General features: G+C 44.8%; 1 protein-coding gene across 2 annotated transcripts in view; it reads left to right on the forward strand.

The window, feature by feature from the left end:
- The window catches only part of LOC146857972 (peroxisomal bifunctional enzyme-like), a 357,734-nt gene that overhangs the window by 161,179 nt on the left and 177,727 nt on the right, over positions 1-18,828 (forward strand). For both annotated transcript variants that reach the window (XM_085648736.1, XM_085648735.1), the window contains one exon: positions 17,095-17,199. In XM_085648736.1, the coding sequence (XP_085504862.1) occupies positions 17,095-17,199 (105 nt within the window). The remainder of the gene's footprint in view (positions 1-17,094; positions 17,200-18,828) is intronic.

Here is an 18,828-nt window from a genome sequence, read left to right on the forward strand (position 1 = left end):
TCTCGGAGGCAGTGTGTAAAGCATTTGTGAACACATACAGTAATACAGTGAAAACACTACAGATGGACACCACACAGGTTTTATAAAAATAAGTATTCTTTATATAGACTTAACCCAAGGCCACAAACAACAAAAATCCACAATACTGTACTCAAAATTGACTTAAAAGATGGTAGGAGTAACTTAGTTCAAGTTGATGGTAAATGCGACAAAGTTCTCACACAAGTACCTGGATGCATAACGCAAAATAAACATAAGGCTCGCAGCGTTGGAGATGCATCGGTTCCTGGCTTCGGAGGGGGAGACGATGCGTCGCGACTCAATGCTTGCGCAGAATAGGGGATGCGTCTTGATCCTTATCGGAGAGGAGGTGATGCGTAGATTCTCGTACTGCGGCCCGGTTGTGATGCGGCAAGATGGCGCCTCGGTACGGTGCGACAATCCGATGCGATAAGATGGCACCTTTGATGCGACTATGTGTAGACGATGAGTGCACGCCCGGCCACTGTGCGGCGACTCTAACTTTGGAGCTGCTACAGGCCCTGCGACACGCTTCTCCAGTGATGCGATCTCGGCGGTGTTGCCCGCTTCTCCGGTGGTGCGTCGGGTAACAGCTTTGACGAAGACACGCTTCTCTGGTGATGCGGCGGCGACCTCTGCGGTGGCGACATGCTTCTCTGGCGATGCGACGGCAACAGCTGCGGCTGTGACACGCTTCTTCTCATTGAGTCGCGATTCCAGTGACACGCATGCTTCTGCAGGCAGAATTCCCAAAAAGGAAATTCAGAGGGGAGCTGGTGGTGAAGTCTTTTTTTCCCTGAGACTTCAGCAGGAGGCATGCACAAGTTCAAGCCCTTGGAGAAATATTCTGCAAGATGATGAAAGTTCTGTAAAAAAGTTCCTTCTCCTCTCCTTGGCAATAAAGACACCACTGCAGGCCAACCCAACAACCCAGCACACTGGCAGGGGGGCAGTCCAACTCCTCCAGCTTCCTTTGTTCTTCTCCTTGGCAAAGGTTTGTCTTGTTGTTCCAGAAGTGATCTAAAGTCTTGGTCTGGATCCCCATATTTATACTACTATTCTTTGTTCTCTGAAGGCAGAGAGGCTTGGGCCTAATCCAAACCAGTTCTGGTGAGTCCTGGAGCACTTTGTTGACAAGACTCCTTCTTTCCTTTCACAGTGTAGGCCAGGGACATCAGACGCACCACAGGAGGTGGAGCCAGCATTGTGTAGGGAAGGCACAGCCCTATTCAGGTCCCAGGTGCAGCTCCTCCCACCCATCTACATGCAGATCTCTCTATTCAGCCCTGTGTTGACTCACCATGTCTCCTGGAATCCCCCAGCCCCTGTCACTCAAACCCCAGACACACAATACACAGCCTAGCAGAGGCAGGCTTGGACAGTTAGTCAAGAAAATACCTACTTTCTAAAAGTGGTATTTTCAAACACAGAATGTTAAAACAAACTTCACTAAAAGATGTATTTTATCATTCTGAGTTCAGGCATACTAAACTCGAATTTCTACCATGTTCTCTGGGTCAGTTAGGATTATAGGATGTTATAATCAAACTGCCCATTCTGGCCTATGGGGAACAGGTAGCCTTGCAATAGTGAAAAACGAAAATTCACTATTAGGACATGCCACGCACACCAGGGCATGTCCTGCCTTATACTTACAATGCACCCTGCCCTCGGGCCTACCTTAGGGGTGTCTGATATGAAGATAAGGGAAGGTTTAGGGACTGGCAAGTGGGTGCACTTGCCAAGTCGACATGGCAGTCCGAGACTGCACACATGCTCTGCAATGGCAGGCCTGAGACACTCTTTACAAGCTGCTTCTGTGGGTGGCACAACCAGTGCTGCAAGCCCACCAGCAGCATTTGATTTACAAGCCCAGGGCACACATGGTGCACTGTACTAGGGTCTGACAAGTAAATAAAACAACCCAATCATGTAGTCACTAATCAATACATCAATTTAACACAGGGAGCACTTGCACTGTGGCACTGAATAGCAGTGGCACAGTGCCCAAAGCATCTAAACTAGCAAAACGTATCAAAAACAGGAGGCAATAAAAAAAAAAATGGAAGGGAGACTCACGTCAATGGTACCAGGTCTAACAAGTAATATTTGCACTTTTTTGTTCAGGGGAACATGCCTTCTAAGAGCACGAACTGAGAATGAAGTGCATGCCCTGGAGGAGTAATAATACTCAGTAAATCACCCTAATAGGAGCAGGCATATAATAGTTCATCTCTCATAGCTTAGAAAGTAATATCTCTTTTAACAGGAGAAATTAGGTGACTGCAGTAATTGTGGTATAAATAGCCACAGTTAGACTACAGATAAGAAATGATTGTAAAATATGATTTTCGTGCGATACATGGATTGCAGCACCGCTGTTGGACTACAACAAGGCATAGTTGGCTTAGTAAACACATGGTTCTACATAATACCACTGCACTTCCGTATAGCCTCTACAGATTTTACTAATCTGTGGGGTTTGACTACTACGGATAACCTAAAATGTGTTCGTTTTTAATATAAACTACAAACGATTATGGATGGAATGCTTACATATCATAGACAGGTCATCTCTAGCATTACATTTCAATTCATTGAATTTCTGCCCACTCCACTAATCAAGTTGAGAACCAACAAGGGGTTGAAACATTTACAATCCTTCCTCTTCCCGCTTTTATTGTTATATTTAGAAATATTTGACTTTTAACTGTATAAGTTTGATGTCTAAGCATTGTTGAAAAACTACCCAACCCCATTAAATCAAACAGAATTAACCTGTGCCATCCTTTTCTATTAACCTGGTTAGGTCAATTTCTTTTTTCTACCATAAAGCCTAATCCTTGCAGGTAAAGAGCAGTATTAGATTTGCCTCTCTCGTCTGCATAAGCCATTTATGGAGCTTGTCAATATGAAGGATGCAACAATGCCAAACAGGTGTGGAATTAATTTGACCAAGTCTACACCACATCAAATACACCACTTTAAATTGTAGCCCACCATTGTTCCCAGGGCAGCAAATATCTGACCATGAATGTCACAGGTTGGCCACAGGGTGTAAAACAAATCCCCACTTTCCGGCTTCAACTGGAACATTATGACTTCTTCTTGGTTGTTAGGTTAATCTAGTCATGGGTAACCGAATGCTTCTATGGCCTATTTCAAATCTCCTGTAATAACTTGCCAGCCTAGGATGGCCCATACTCTGAACTGGTACTTCGAATGTCCTGTTTATCTAATCTTTGTATTGATAGTGTTCTTGTCTCACATATATTACCAGAATCACTTTCCAGAGGGACACAGAGTGATCTTCTGAAATAGAGCTGTAGACAATAATACAACTAAGATAGACTACACTGATGTCCTCTTGACTAGTCCGCTCTTGATTGGCACGCTTCTGAAATCTGGCTGTGGAATTAAACCCCGCCCCCACCCCCCTTTCGGGCACCATTTTACATTGATAGTACCCCCAAGAGGTGAGAGTGCAGCTGTATCTTTGACACCTTTGGTTATAATAATCTGTCTGTAGTCTGAAGTTAAATCAAAGATACTGAGAACCATGGCAGCCACTGACTTACGAAAAGATTCAACTTCAGGTATCGGGTGTGCAATCCATTTTTGGTGACAGAGTTGAGTACCCCTTTAACTGGCTCACGCATACAATTTTACATATCTCATTGATGTCAGTACTAAAATCGGTAACGGAGCTCTGACCCCACATTTGATATTTTCTGGCCAAATTACCAATTGGATATAACTTGATTACAATGGTCACTGCAGTGCCTGAGGATCAAAATCTGAATTCATTTATATGTATCCTGATGAGAATTAGGTCTTGTAGCAATATATTGTACTTCACAGTTCTATAACTGATCCAGTTGACACTAAGAGCACTATGTCCTTACAATGAAATATTTATTAATGTGTCCACATTATTCAGCATCAGCTTGAGGCTGTGACAACCAATCATACCAGTCCATAGTAGCATGGGTTGTAGTGTTAGAACACAAGTCTAAAATTATAGCAAAGCATTTGTGGCTGAGGTCTGCTTAGGAGATCGCAGACCTCAGTAGAGTAGAGATCTAAAGGTCAACAATGAGAAATAAAATAGGAACACCTACTGCTCCAATGGATTTCCCACACGCTCCTGTCAGCCCAATCTTAATGGGACTGCTTAACAACCCCAGGTGATATTTCCTTCATCTATGTAGAGGAAGACTGGACATTTCATTTTTGGGTCTCTGATGATTGTGTGCTTCCATTGAAGTTTCTTTTGATATCTAATCCAGTGCCAAACCTCTCCCTTTGGGATTTTACTCTCTTCTCAATAAGCCCATCTGTGACTGTCTTTAGCTTGCCAGTGGGTTCCTCATTTCTTACTTCCATGAGGAAGGTGATGGGGTAGCTTTTCTGATGCATAACATTTTTATTTATTTTTTGATTTTGTTTATTGAAATTTTCTGGTAAACTTACATAACAGTCGTCACAACCAGGACAATCTCAGCAGGCACAATACAATACAAATGTCTTTAAAACATATTTCCCAATAATACACAATTGAGCGCTCTCTCAGCACTATAGCGTCATATTAACAATTCAAGATATAAGTCAGCGGCTAGGTTGGAGTAGGTGAGGGTGGTCTCGCAGATATGCTGTAAGTGGCTCCCAGATATCCGATGGCTTTGAAGCAGTTGGTAGTTCTTCCGCATATATTAAAAAAATTGTCTCTGCAATACACAGCATCTTGTATCCAGTTCTTTAGGGTTGGAGTTTGCTTACTATCCCAATGCAACGCCACCCTGCGTTTTGCCAAGAGCGTCAGTATGACGGTTAGTTTATTTTTCACAGATTTCACAAGTATATGAAGGCCTAATAGACACAATTGCGGTGTGCATGCTAGCGTGCTCGAGATTAATATACCCAAATGATGAGTCACTGTTCCCCAGTATTTCCTTATCTTATCACAATTTCATGCTAGGTGTGCGAAATCCGCCTGATCAGTTCCACATCTCTTACGTCGTGCAACCCATATTTATGTAATTTGACTGGGGTGTGGTAGGCTTGATGTATATACTTATAATGGATGATGCATAGGTTGCCATTAGGTGTGAGCGATGTAATAAGTGCACAACATGAGGACCAGTCATCATCTGTCAGGGGGACTGTGAGAAGGTGGCCCGATATATGCTGTCCACTAGTTGTAGTGGGCACCTTGTAATCAGTCCAAACAACCCTCTATGGTGAATGGTTAAAGACAACCTTATGTGAAAGCTATCCTAGTGGTAGCTATGGAGAGCAGACTTCAGGCTAAGTCTTGAAGGAATGTAAAGCAGCTTGTTTTACCAGTCTATTATCTCTTGAATGATCAAATGAAAAGACAACCACACCAGGTATATATTCAAAATATATGTATTTAAAGTTAAACACACCCCTCTAGTCTCTTTATGAGACTGGAGTTATAAGGCACTCCAGAATCCAATTAGATATGTACCTTATGTACATGGAAACCATTTTATAGAGGATGCAGCTAGGCTGTGGGCCTGATTAGCAGGGCCACAGCCAGTGAAACACCAGAAAAAAGTGGGGGTACCCATGTGAAGCAGATCCTACTCTCCTACAGGGACATCTAGAAGTTTGTTCCAATTGTCTCGGGCCTTGTGTGTTTGTGCACAGATTTCCGCTTGAACTAGCTTGTATAGCCGCGAGATTGTTAGTATGAGTAGGCGTTGTTATCAGTGTCTGTAATGGCTGTAGTGTTGGAGGTTCAGCTGGGAATGTGGGATACAATTCCTTTATGGCTGCCCTTAATAAATCTGAATAGCAGTGACTGGTTGCTGATGTAGGAAAAGTCATCTAGTGTGATGAAGGTACCACTTGGATATAGATCACTCATCTGTGGGATGCCTATTTGTTCTAAGATCATCATGCTGTTTTTTTTCTTGCGTGACTGACAGCGCTGGGTGATGTGCCAGTGGTAGATTCGGGGCATATATCGCGGCTTTGTTCGCTTTTTGACTAATGGTATGCCAGGCTTGCGATGTCGTCCGAACTGTGTTTATTTCTCGTGGCGATAGATGATGTCGGGTATGTGTGAGTATGTTTGATAGTGGTATTAAATCCGCATCGCCATCTTCCAGCGCGAGATGTGGCAGATATCGCACTGGGTGGTACGAATAGTATGCGTATTTTGCCTGCGCACATAAATAATATAAATGGATATCCGGGACTGTGAAACCTCTCGAGGCATACAGAAGTGACATGGTTTGAAGGCTTATGCTGGCTTGTTTTCCGGCCCATATCAATCTATTGAAAGTCGAGCGTATCCGTTTAAAAATTGGACCAGATGGTTTTATTGGTATATTGATGAAGAGGTATAACAGCTTGGGTAGTAACACCATTTTTATTAGTGATATTCTGTCAGCTAATGATAGCGGCAGTGTGATCCATCTAGTTATTTGCATTTCTATGCTGTCTATTGTAGTGCCATAATAGTACTAAGTCAGAATCCCGGTGTACCCAGATACCAAGATATTTGATTGGATCTCCATGCCAAACAAGTGGGAATTCCATTTATGGTGCTCAAGTGTGTGCTGTTAGTGGTATAACAGCCGACTTACTCCAGTTGATGTGTAGTCCCGAGATTTGCCCATATTTTAAATATTCACGCAGTATTGGGTAGAGGTTCTCGAAGATATAGCACCATATCATCTGCATATAGTGATATGATAATAGGTCTCCGGCTGAACCACAGCGCTGCGTGTGCATATCTCTGACGCATTTTACAGGCCAGCGGTTCTAGTGCAATGTAGAAAAGCAACGGAGACAGCGCGCAGCCCTGTCTGGTGCCGCGTTGTATTAACAATGTGTCCAATATATTCCTATTTACCCTACTGCGGGCAGCGGGTTTGTTATATAAATCCAGTTGAGGAACATGGGTGGTAAGCCCATTACTTGTAATATCGTGAACAGATCAGGCCATTCGACAGTCGAAGGCCTTGGCCGCATCTAGGAGCACTGCCACGGCCTGCAATTCCGGGTTTAGTTGATGCATGAGAGCAAAGATTGTGCGTAGGTTATGTGCTGTTGAACGAGCTGGTATAAAGCCGGATTGGTCAGGTGGGCATGAGTGGCTGTAGTCTTGCAGCTAGTATTGTTGATCGTATCTTAGCGTCCATGTTTATCAACGATAAAGGTCTATAAGACTCCGCTTTGTCAGGTTTTAAGAGCGCCACTATGAGCGCTTCGCGCAGTGTTGGGGGGAAAATGTGGTTATTAGAAGCTTTATCATACATCTCTAGCAATGGTGGGATGAGGAGGTCCGGATACGCTTTATAGAATTCAGCGGTATACCCGTCAGGGCCGGGTGATTTACCATTAGGTAGTGATTTAATCTCTGTCAGCACCTCTTCCTCCGTTATAGGTTGAGCAAGGTATTCACGTTGTGTGTCTGATAGCCATACCAAGGTGATATCTTCAATGTATTTTAGAATTTCCGCCTCAGGTGCTGTGTGTTGCGACTTGTAAAAATCACTGTATGTTTCTACAAATGTGCTGAGTATGCCTTGGGTATCGTAGTGTAGTTGTCCACTGTCATCCTCTATCTGGGTAACCGTGTGCTGTTTGTGTTCTGTGCGTACTTTTTGAGCTGCCTGGTCTTCCTCCCTCTCCCATTCTGCGCGCTGCATGGCGTCGGAAGGTGTATTTTATTTCATCATCAGCTAGTGCATTGTACTTGTTCAGTTCATCCCGTAGGTCACTAAGGGTGAGTGCACTGTGGGTCTTGTCATTCTCTGCTACTAGGTGCTGTATGCGACCCTCACACATCTTCAGTTGTGTTCTAATATCCTTCAGAATGCCAGCATTCGTACTTATACAGATACCCCTCAATGTGACTTTAAAGGCCTCCCATAGTTTACCTGCATTATCAACTGATTTTGTGTTGTCTGCAAAGTAATCTGCTATCGCTGTTTGTATTTCATCTTTATAGATGGGGTCTAGGAGCGCAGTGGCGTTAAACCGCCACACAAATGGTGGAGGTATGTATGTTGGTGCCATTCGCGCCAATAGGACAGGTTTGTGGTCGGAGAGTGTTTTGGGGAGATTGGTTATGTCTTTAGCCCATGTGGAGGCTTAGCTTGTGAGAAGCCAATAGTCCAGCCTCGACCAGCTGTTATTTGCTGTTGAGGAGTGGGTGCTATCCTGTGAAGTCGGGTTACGTATGCGCCATATGTCAAGCATGTGGAATTCTGTCATGCCGTTGAGAATGATTGAGGCTGCTCGTGTGTGCTGTTCTGTAGTGTTGTGGGATCTGTCCAGTGTATCATCCAGCGTTACATTCATGTTTCACCCCCCCATATCAATTCCATGTCTGGTAGGGCACGTATCAGCATCCAGAGGTGCATGAAGAAGTCGGGATCGTCAATATTCGGGCCATATACATTTATAATGCCTATTCTAGTTCCCCTCAGGACGCCTGTGACGATGACATATCTACCTTGTGGATCGATAAGCGTCTGATCCAAAAGAAAACTTGTGCCCTTTCATATAATGGTAGTGACCGCCCCGAGCATATGAGGAATAGGTCCCAGACGCCACAAATTCTGCCCATCTATTGCCTAGTTTATCTGCCTTGTGTTTGAGTAGGTGTGTTTCCTGAAGCAGCGCGATGGCAACATGTCTGTCAAGATAGGCAAAGACTTGCCTAATCTTTTTGGGATTATTAAGGCCTCTCACATTACGCGTTATGATTTGCAGGGGTGTGTTATTAGCCTCTGGGTATGTGCTGGGCATTACCAGTGATTTTCAATGGTTCCAATGTTGCATGCTTGTCCTTAGCCGATATACGCTCATATGTACTACCCTGGAATGTGTGAGTTAATTGTGTGCATATATATAAAATCCTAGCAAGTGTGCGACTGTCAGTATAACAAAATCCCGCCCCATTCCTCCCCCCACCCACTCCGCCATCCCAAATATGGCAAATACAATTCCCCTTAACTGCTAATAGAATCATCCCTTCCTCAGTCCCGTCCCTAGATTAACCACTAAACCAAGAAACGGGGGTTGTGGTATACACAGGGGGGGCGGCGGCCGCCAGCTTACTACCCCAACTGACATAGCTGGGGGACCAGGCCACAAACACATAATAGTATAGACATCTTAACATGGTGTGTAACAACCTAGATCTAGAAGTTAATTATTCATACGGCGAAGGTTTTAGGGATAGAGTAGTAGGTCACAGCAATTCACAATAATTAACCATTGAACCACACTAACATAGCCTGTGGAATTCGAAAGCTTGCAGGATAACCTATAAGACGTATATGAGTTCTCTGAGTTCGCTATAGTCCACCACTTGATAGTGAGCACCAAGTCTATTTGGATGCTGCGTTCACTCTACATCTGAAGTGTGATCCTGATCAGCGTTCACTCTCCTTGGAGATTTGCGACGCAGAGCCTGTGGGTGCTTCAGCTGTAAGTATTTTAGAACTTCCTTAGGGTCATTGCAAATCGTGTTTTTACCGTCTTCCGTGATTTTCAGACGAGCAGGTTATATCATAGCATAGGGGATGTTCGTATCTCTCAATTTCTTTTTCACCTCAAGAAATTTCTTTCGTGCCTCTTGTACTTGTGTTGTGAAGTCCGGATAGATGGAAATATTCATTCCTTCATGGTTTAATATTCTGAGCTCCCGGGCTGTGCGAAGGGCCGCATCCCTATCTCTGTAGTTCGGTATCTTGGTGATTATGGGACAGGTCGTGCTCCAAGTATCGGCGGTGGTGCAAGAGATCTGTGGGCCCGCTCTACAATGAAGACATCGGAGAATGTTTCTCTGCCAAGTAGAGTGATTAAGATTGTTTCAATGTACTGTTCCATATTCCCTGTTCGTGTCGATTCCGCCACTCCCATTATGCGCAGGTTGCAGCGACGCGACCGGGCCTCCAAGTCTTCAGTTTTCGCCAAGAGGGACTGTATTGTTTTATCAGCTTTAGTTTGCTTCAGTTCAAGTTGATGTTGCGAATCTTCTGCCTCTGATATTCGGCGTTCTTCCATGTCTAAGCGTTCTGTGTGTTTGTCCAGCCTCTCCGACATGCGGTCAACTCGATAAGTCAAGGAGTCTATTTTCCCATCCATATTAGAAAGAGTCAACTGTATTGTTGCAAACATCGACTGGAAATCCACTGTTGTCTCAGAGCCTGGCATGGTTGTGTTTCCCTGATTCTGCTCCAGTGCCTCAGCTCCTGTGTCCCCCGTCTTCAAGTGCTGTTCGAAGTGTAGCTTGGGCTGATTTTTATCCGGTTTCCCCAAAGCTCTCACTCGCTCTGAGTGGTTTACTTATTGATTGTTTTGGTTTCAGTGGTGCGGGCTGCAATAAGTTCCAGGGTATACAGAAGTGTGATGCGTTGTGATGACTAAGGGCTATGGCGCAGTATGGCTCCAGGGGTTATGTGCCCACCAGTGCTGAATTCGTAGCACACTGCCTGCACTAGTTGTGGGGGTGTGGGGTAGCTCCGCAGCTTTCTTTGATGGTTTTGCTAGGTATATAGCAGGTTTGATGTAGACGTGGCACTGTAAGTGAGGTTGTTTATAGGCCCACCAGCAACAGCTTCTCTTCTATAGCCCAGATCAATTGTTTAGGGCAAACAGTGGTATGGTCATGAACTGTTAGTTACACAGGAGCAGATGCGCAGGGCAGTGTGCCATGTACCTTGTAGTTGCTAGTGGGAAAAGCAGCTCGCAGTATGGATACTCCGTGAGTCTGCTGTTCTTCGATGGACATAGTTCATCGGGTTTGTGCTTTCCTGTATGTCTCAGTGCAATGTGTGGGGTGCGTAATGTATGGCGGATCACTTAGTCAGGGGCCGCTCTCGCACCTCACCGCACCCCCACTCTCAGACTCTATCCGCTCTATGTCAGGCGGCCACCAGCGTATCCTGCACAGAGGGTGCTGCTCCCTGTGTGTTCGCTGTTTGAGCCGAATACGGCCCCAGTAACAACGCGGATGTGCAAATTTAGGGCGGTTGTGGTCTGTGGGTTTTCTACCGCGGGCGTGCACCAACTCTATCTGGCCTTCACACCCTCTCTTCCATGCCGGTGGGTGCGAGCAGTGTAATTCTGGGTAGAGAAGAGACCACTGGCATGTGGCTGTAGCGGCCTCTTACCGGGTATTCTGGCACCGGGGCCCTCTCTGGGCCTACGTCACTCGGGCCGCACGTCGAGGCCACACCTCAATCCCAATGCGGTGCCAGCTCTCACCTGAGTGCTCTCACTCCAACGCAGTCAAGCAATACAGCAGCCGGCCGCCAGCCGTTGTGAGCGCCCGCAGCCGATCACCGCTCGCACTCTCGAGCCTGCTCCTCACAGTCACGCCTCTGGTTTGCGTGCTGAGAACGTTGTGACATAAGCAGCCTTGAGCTCCCAGTAGTTGCTTTGCCGGAGCTGCAGCCTCGTTTTGCGGCGTCACAGACAGCTACAGATCAGTACGGAGCATTCAATACATTTGCTGGTGGTGTCTGTCACATGGACACTTCGTTTCGTGATCAAAACATCGGTTATATACACAGGATAAGTGTAGGATTGTGGCTTGGTCGGGAGAGCTCGCCTATGGCGCGGCCATTTCCAAGCGCGGCTAGCTCCGCCCCCTGCTGATGCATAACGTAGCAAGGTTTTCTCTATCAAGGACACAACTACTTTTGAGTATGTTGCAACATGATGTACTACAAACCTGATGCACCTAAGGTTCTGGTATTAGTAGTCTATTTCTGTAATGGTTCTCTCTTTTTTAATTGGAATTTCTGTAATGTTTCAAGATAGCAATGCTCATGGCTCCTTATTGTGGGATGACTCAATCTGTGGTATGAATATTCTGAACCTGCAAATATGTCGTGTTTTTTTTTTGTTTTATTAAGAGATTGAGGAAAGTGCCCATGATAAAGGAGATCTATTAGATAGGGCCATCTCTAAAGTGGTGTTTTTGTTTTATAGCAGCATGTTATCTTTTGATGGGTTAGACCATCGTGACATTTGTTTGATTACTTGTCGTGGTCCATCCTCCTCCCATACAAAGCAGTAATGAATTATTAATGATAGGCTATCTTCTAAAATTACGTCGGCTATAGCTATTATTGTCTAACTAGATACATATGAGATCAGAGGTGATATTCTAGGGCCTTCACATTAGAGAAAGGGAAAGAGTTACAGTAAAACATCAAACATCAAATGGTCTTTGAAGCATTTAAAGCAGCTCAACTTGCATACACCTTGACTAAACATCAGTCACCAAAGTGTAAGATTAATTTGGCAAGTATCAGGAAAACAATATATGGTGCCCATCCTAAGGGCCGATTACTATCTCGCTAGGAAAGCCCTCCATACGACTCTGATCCGGGGGGCTTTCATAGAGAATCGCGCTGTGCGAGTCTGACCGAACAAGTACGATGCAGCCCTATGCTGACGGACTCGGTTCGCACTGACTCCCTTTAAACTCTATGGGGTGCCTGTGTACAGACGCTTACACAAGCTCCCATAGCAAAAAAGGGGTGGGTGGGGAAAAGCGTACACCCTGTGGCAGGCACCCTATGTTGCCCTCCACACTGTGCATGCTTGGATCGGAGGGACCCACGCGCACCCCCTTGCAACCGATTCGGAGGGCTCCGGATGAAGGGGGGCCTGCTACGGCCCCCTGAAGTCCGATTCTTACAGACGTTTCATCTCGCTGACACCAAGTCGATACAGGTGTCTGAATCGTGCATCGTACTCGCTCGTTCGGAATCTGGCTCCATTGCACCGCACAAATCCGCTCCGAACGAGTTGGACAGAGGGGATCCGGTTCGGAAACGATTCTGTCTACGCGGAAGAGATTTTTGCATCGTACTTGGTCGTTCAGAACGGGGAACGACTTGGTTGAAAACATAGGCTCCGAATCGGATTTGCTCGTTCCGTAACCCGTTTGGAGGCCTTCCTAGCTGAGATCGTAATCGTCTCTTAGTGGTTAAATCTTTCCTAAAATCAGGTTGTTGCCAAAACAAAAAAGATGTTTAAAATTCTTCATTTGGAGAACAAACCTTCTGCAAGCCTTTCTGTGTTTAGGACCCTGAATTGAGTTGAATGAGTAGTGAGCATCAATACTGAGGTAATTTTGAAGAGCAGAGCTAGTATCAGTGCTGACAATGCTTAAACAGAGAGAGTCATTTTTTGATGTTCTTCCACAATAAGATGTGAGCAAAGGACCTACTACAAAGCTGTTTAAATATCAACCCTTTTCTTAGAAAATCCTGGGAGCTACCTGGTTAGAAGTATGAACACCGCGTCCAAGCCAGATGATGGATACCAGAGTGCTGGTTTTTTAGTGGTTAATTCCAGTCCTCACTTCTGTATTGGCTAATTTTGTAAGTACATCACTCCAGATTCATCACCTCCGTCTACACTCAAGAATCCTGGATTCGTCAATTTCTGAATTTTGTTTAATTCAAATCTATACTTTTCTCTTCCTATTAGCCATCACGTCCTTCCAACTTAAAATCTTAGAAGGAGTAGGACAGTCTCAATTTCAGAATCACTTGGAACTAAATAAATTCTTAGGTGCCCTACAATCTGGCGTTAGCCTTGGGAGGATGCACTTAGCTGGTCCTACTAGATGTACCAAATATTTTTGGGGAACTTTTGTACAGGGGCAAGGCAGCCATTTTTGTCCTTCATTAAATTTCAGTTGTTTTTGACAACCACAAAATTTTATTTGCTTGGTTAGAATCAGTAGCTAGAGTATCTGAGATCACTAGAAGTTGCTTTGCTTCCTGTCTATCAGACTGATCCAGCTATGTGTTCATGGAAGGGTTTTAATCAGCTGTCTCCATGAGGCACATGGTGCATATAGTTGGGTCTGAACTGGGATGGCAAAGTGAGCTAAAGAACGATGATGGATTCAACCCAGATCTGTGACTGGGGGCGAGTGTCTGAAAAGTTTCAGCGCTCCGTCCAACATCTCCTTGTGTTTGCTTTGTTTACCTAAAGTTGGCAGGGTATGCTCACACGTGGGTCCCTGGCTCACTTTGCCTTTGGATTCAAGCTAGCCTAACTGATGAGGGGTGTTAACCCAAAACCCGGTCCCAGGATGCTTGTTTCCAGTGCAGGAAAGACCTGGCTTGACAGTTCGGGCTGGACTGTTCCCATGAGGCACAGGGTCAAGACTGATTTGTATATAGCTGGGTCTGAACTGGGGTGGCAAAGTGAGCTAAAGAACGATGATGGATTCAACACAGATCTGTGACTGTGGGTGAGTGTCTGAAAGGTTTCAGCACTCAGTACATCATCTCCTTGTGTTTGCTTTGAATCCAAACAGTACCAACACTCTGTGAGGACCTCAAGCCTTTCCTTTACTGAAAGGCATTCAGCCCAAGTGGTTTTAAAGTACTGCTTCCCCACATTTGTGAACCACACTAAACTGTAAGCATTGTCAATGGAGTCAAATGAGCAGAAATGTAAATGTTTTATGTAACAAACAACTTCCATTTTCACAAGTAGCAGCCTGTGCAGGTAAGAGCTGTGCAGTGGGGCAGGATGGGGGACTACACAGGCAATGATAAGGGAAAATTAAATAATTTTCTGTCGTCTCTTGACTCCCTCACAACTCCCCACCCCACCCACCACTCTTACCTGCACGGGCCACTCCTGATTTCCACCCACCCCTTGCACATGCTGCTAAAGTGGGGCAGAGTGTCATGACATCCCTCAAAATGTTACATTTTCTGGTTCAATAAACTCGAAAATCTAGTGTATGGGATAGTGGCAGCTTGTTTGTTGTCTAATGTGTAATAACTAACCTAAGTTACAGTGAAGAAAGCAAACTCAAATTAATCAAGTTATTTCAGGTAAACCCCCAAAAATGTTTTTTTGTTGTTTTTTTAGTCAAATGGTGCATTTTAGAGCACACTTTCCCCTATGGCTCTGAAAGGGCCCTCCTGAAATATTACAGTACAACAAAGTTACAAAAAAAAACTATTGTACAAAGAAAAAACTTGCAATGCATCTTCTCCTACCTTAGATACCAACAAAAGCTATAAACTAATGTCACACTCGTAATCTACAGGTTTGCCAACAGCCTATACCCTAGCAGCTCCAGTTTCATCATATGCAAAATAAAACTAATCCAAACCGATGCTACAAATTTCTTCTCTACCTCCGCCCAAGAGAACGCATGACTCTAGTCGTGCAATCATTCCGCTGGCTACATGTAGCTAGACGAGCAATAACCAGGGCACTCTGCATCATACACAGAGCCTCCCAAGAAAAAATGACAGCTATGTCAACAAATTAAATTCATGTAATACAAACAAAATAGAACACTGTGCTGCAAGAATCCACCACATATCATCATACCACCTTACTATAAGAGTCCTTGCTTTCTCAGTACAATAAACCAAGCTATTCAGTGCACTACAAGACAAGATTTGAAGCATTCAGGAGCATTTACTCTCCAGGAGTGTGGTGAAAACATGGCTATTTCCAAAGGTACGGGGACCAAGAATAATAATTCATTCAAAGACAATCTACAGTCTATGATCCGTAAATATGGAACTGCCCAAACAGCACACAACTTTCTAGGTCTAGGTAAGTTACAAAGTACTGACTATTGTTTAGCCTGGATATTATAAAGTGATGTTACTTCTTGTATAGCCCTTGTAGCCCTCACTAATACCCTAATGTTCAAGCAGTCGATTTATATTGCAAAGAGGTTGCATATTAATTTCTTGATACTGCATGGCCCTCTTACACTTGCATAAAACAAAACTCCTCTGTGTCATTTCCATTACCCAGTACTGTACCATTCCACAGCAATAAATCACCCATCACATACGAAACAAGCACGGAATAACTGACGAGATTGACCACATATCGCAGGCTAACGGAGAACTCTAATTTGGACCACCACTGCTAATGTAAACTAGCTATACAATATGACTGCTTCTTCACATCACGAAATGACAATCTTGCATGCGATGTTAGTAAAAAAAAAAAAAAAAATACATCCCAGCTGATCTCTCCATCTCTCCCTCCAAACTATGCTTATTCTTCTGGACCTCTCTGCAGCATTTGACATGGTCTTACACCCCATCCTCCTCAAAGATTGGCATCCAAAGACCTGCTCTCCGCTCCGTCTTAACTGATAGAACTGTCTCAGCTCAAAACCAACAAGACCGAAGTAGTGATCTTTGGCAAGAACACATTGCCATGGGATTCTAAATGATGGCTAGCTGACCTCAGACCCGCCTTTCACACCCGCACAAATCAACGCTACCCTGAAAATCTTGAAAAGACTTCCAAGCAACACCAGAGAAAGTCACTCACATCCTAGTCACTATCAAGTTGGACTTCGGGAACACCCTCTTCAGCGGGATCACCAAGCAACTCACTAAAATACTACAAACCATACAAAAGCAGGAAACCATGCTCATCCTCGGCGTCCCACACAGAACTCCTATCACACAACACCTTAAGGCGATTCACTAGCTCCATATACACAGAGCTCATTTCAAACTCCTCACACTGATAAACAACTTTGGCACTGATGTAGAGTCGGAGATCATTCCAATGCTTTAGGTGCAATGTAAGAGAACACTGGTCCTCTTGATCTGGTTCTATATATACGTAGAATGTGTGCAAGTCAGAGTCCTATAGAACAGAGGTGGTTGGTGGAAGGAGATGTAGCTGTTCAGGTAGGTGGGACCTAAGTTGTTCATCAGTGTGAAGAGTTTGAAATGAACTCTGTGTATATGGAGCCAGTGAATCTCCTTGAGGTGTTGTGTGATAAGAGTTCTGTGTGGGAGGCTGAGGGTGAGTATGGTTTTGGGGTTTGTATGGTTTGTAGTTATTATACGGTAGTAAAATGTTTTTGCCACAAGCACTGCTGTACTTAAGGCCAAGGACCAGAAATGGTGCCAGTTAAGCCTGTTTTATGATCAGATCCAACACATGTTTACCTTTTTAAGAGTGTAATGTTTCTTAAACCGGAAATTGTTCATCACTGATGGCCTTCTAATTGTTTAGTTACGTTTTGTTCGAATTTTTTTCTTGCAGGAAAAATTGTTCCTGCTTCCATAGCACTGAAACTGGGCATTGTTGATTCAGTCACTGAAGGCAACACAGTTAAAGAAGCAATCAACTTGGCTCAAAAAGTTATTGGTAAGTGTAGCACAGCACTGAAATCTGTGCTTTGTACCCTTGTGTTAGTGAGTGACTTTCTTTCAGAAAAATAGAATATTAATGCTCCACAGGGTTAAATTAAACGTTATGTTGAATAAACTATGGAGTGCTCATGAACGTGAAAGCTTGTGATATATTATGTTCAGTTCATTGCTTGTTGATCTCCAGCCTTAATTAATCTTTCAAAAAAACTTTGCACCACTAAAAGGGGTGAGTGTAAATATATACAAATGGGACTGTAAAGAAATGGCTTTGAATTCAGGTTATTCTATTCAACAATGTTTAACTTTGATCCCAAATAAACTCTAAGCACGTTTTGATTCTAATTTATTGTTTGTTGTCGAGCAATTTGGCTTCTACTATACATTGTAACCACCACACAACATGAGGCCCGGGCATGGCCCGAAGGTATAAATAAATGTTGAGTGTTCGCTTGTGGTCAGTCGGCGGTTACCCACAAGTAGTGTCAAGTACTTGCCGCGCTGTTGGACATGCCTGTAGCGGCCCTGCCCTAGCTGTTGCGCCATTCTACACTGACGACGAGGCTGGTCTTACCCTACTTGCTGGGGTCATCTGTGTCTTCCAGTTGGATTAGCTGCATGCCTTGAGGTACAGATGGGCAATCCTGCAAGCAGTCCTTCACACAGTGACTGTCCACCATTGTACGGCTGAGGCACCCTGCCTGCAGGCATGTGGGGTGCAGCTAGGGCCCAACTGTGTCCGCAACGTATTCCCCTTTCTGCCACACCTGCTCATGTATCACTGAGTGAGCGGCTAGATCAACAAGGCCTGAACACTGTAGTGAAGCAGTGCCAGCTTGTGGTCTGGCTGTGTGCGGCATCCCTGCCTGCAGTGCACGTGGCTCGCTGAGAGCCCCGGAGGTCACACACATTAGCCAGCACTGCACGTGTGTCAGGGGTGCAGTAGTCCCCATGAACTGTGCTCTCATTGTCTGCCCCTGGCAGCCTGAAGGGGAAGACGTGTATAAAAAAAAAACAAGAAGTGGGGGGAAAAAATGGATTGATAACGGACTTTCAGGGGCATCAACTGAATTAGAAAAGTGTCATTTCAAAACAAACAGAAAGGAAAAAGGGAGATAGACCAAAAGATACCAGCACAGCGCTGGTGAGGTGCAGCGCCATACGCCACGTGCAGTGTCTCCCCAGTCACTGCAGGCCTCTCAGAACATGACTGCACTCCCAATTAAACTGTGCGCACTTTGTATTTCTACGCAACTTCCGACGATGGCCCCAACGTTGCATTACCCGGAGGAAGTGGTGCAAAAAAGACAGCACAAGGAGTGCACATAGCCCAAGGAAATATCAGACCAGCAGCGAGATGCTGTGCACCTTCCCTCTGGTGTGTGCAGGCATCAGTCACAGCACTACCGCCATTCAGCCAACTGCTAGACCCTGTGATGATCACCCACGCTGACGCCAATGGATTGGGTGCCTCCAACACTTTTTTCACAACACACGAGAGACTGATGGGGCAGGGAAAAGGTTCATGATACTCCTCATTGGCAACGCAAGTTGTACGACCTGTTTGAACACCTTCCCAATGCTGGAGGAGACAACGACTTTGACGCTCTAGTTACAGCCCTCAGCA

Source organism: Triturus cristatus, chromosome 3_2 (assembly GCF_964204655.1).
Source record: "Triturus cristatus chromosome 3_2, aTriCri1.1, whole genome shotgun sequence".
Lineage (NCBI taxonomy): Eukaryota > Metazoa > Chordata > Amphibia > Caudata > Salamandridae > Triturus > Triturus cristatus.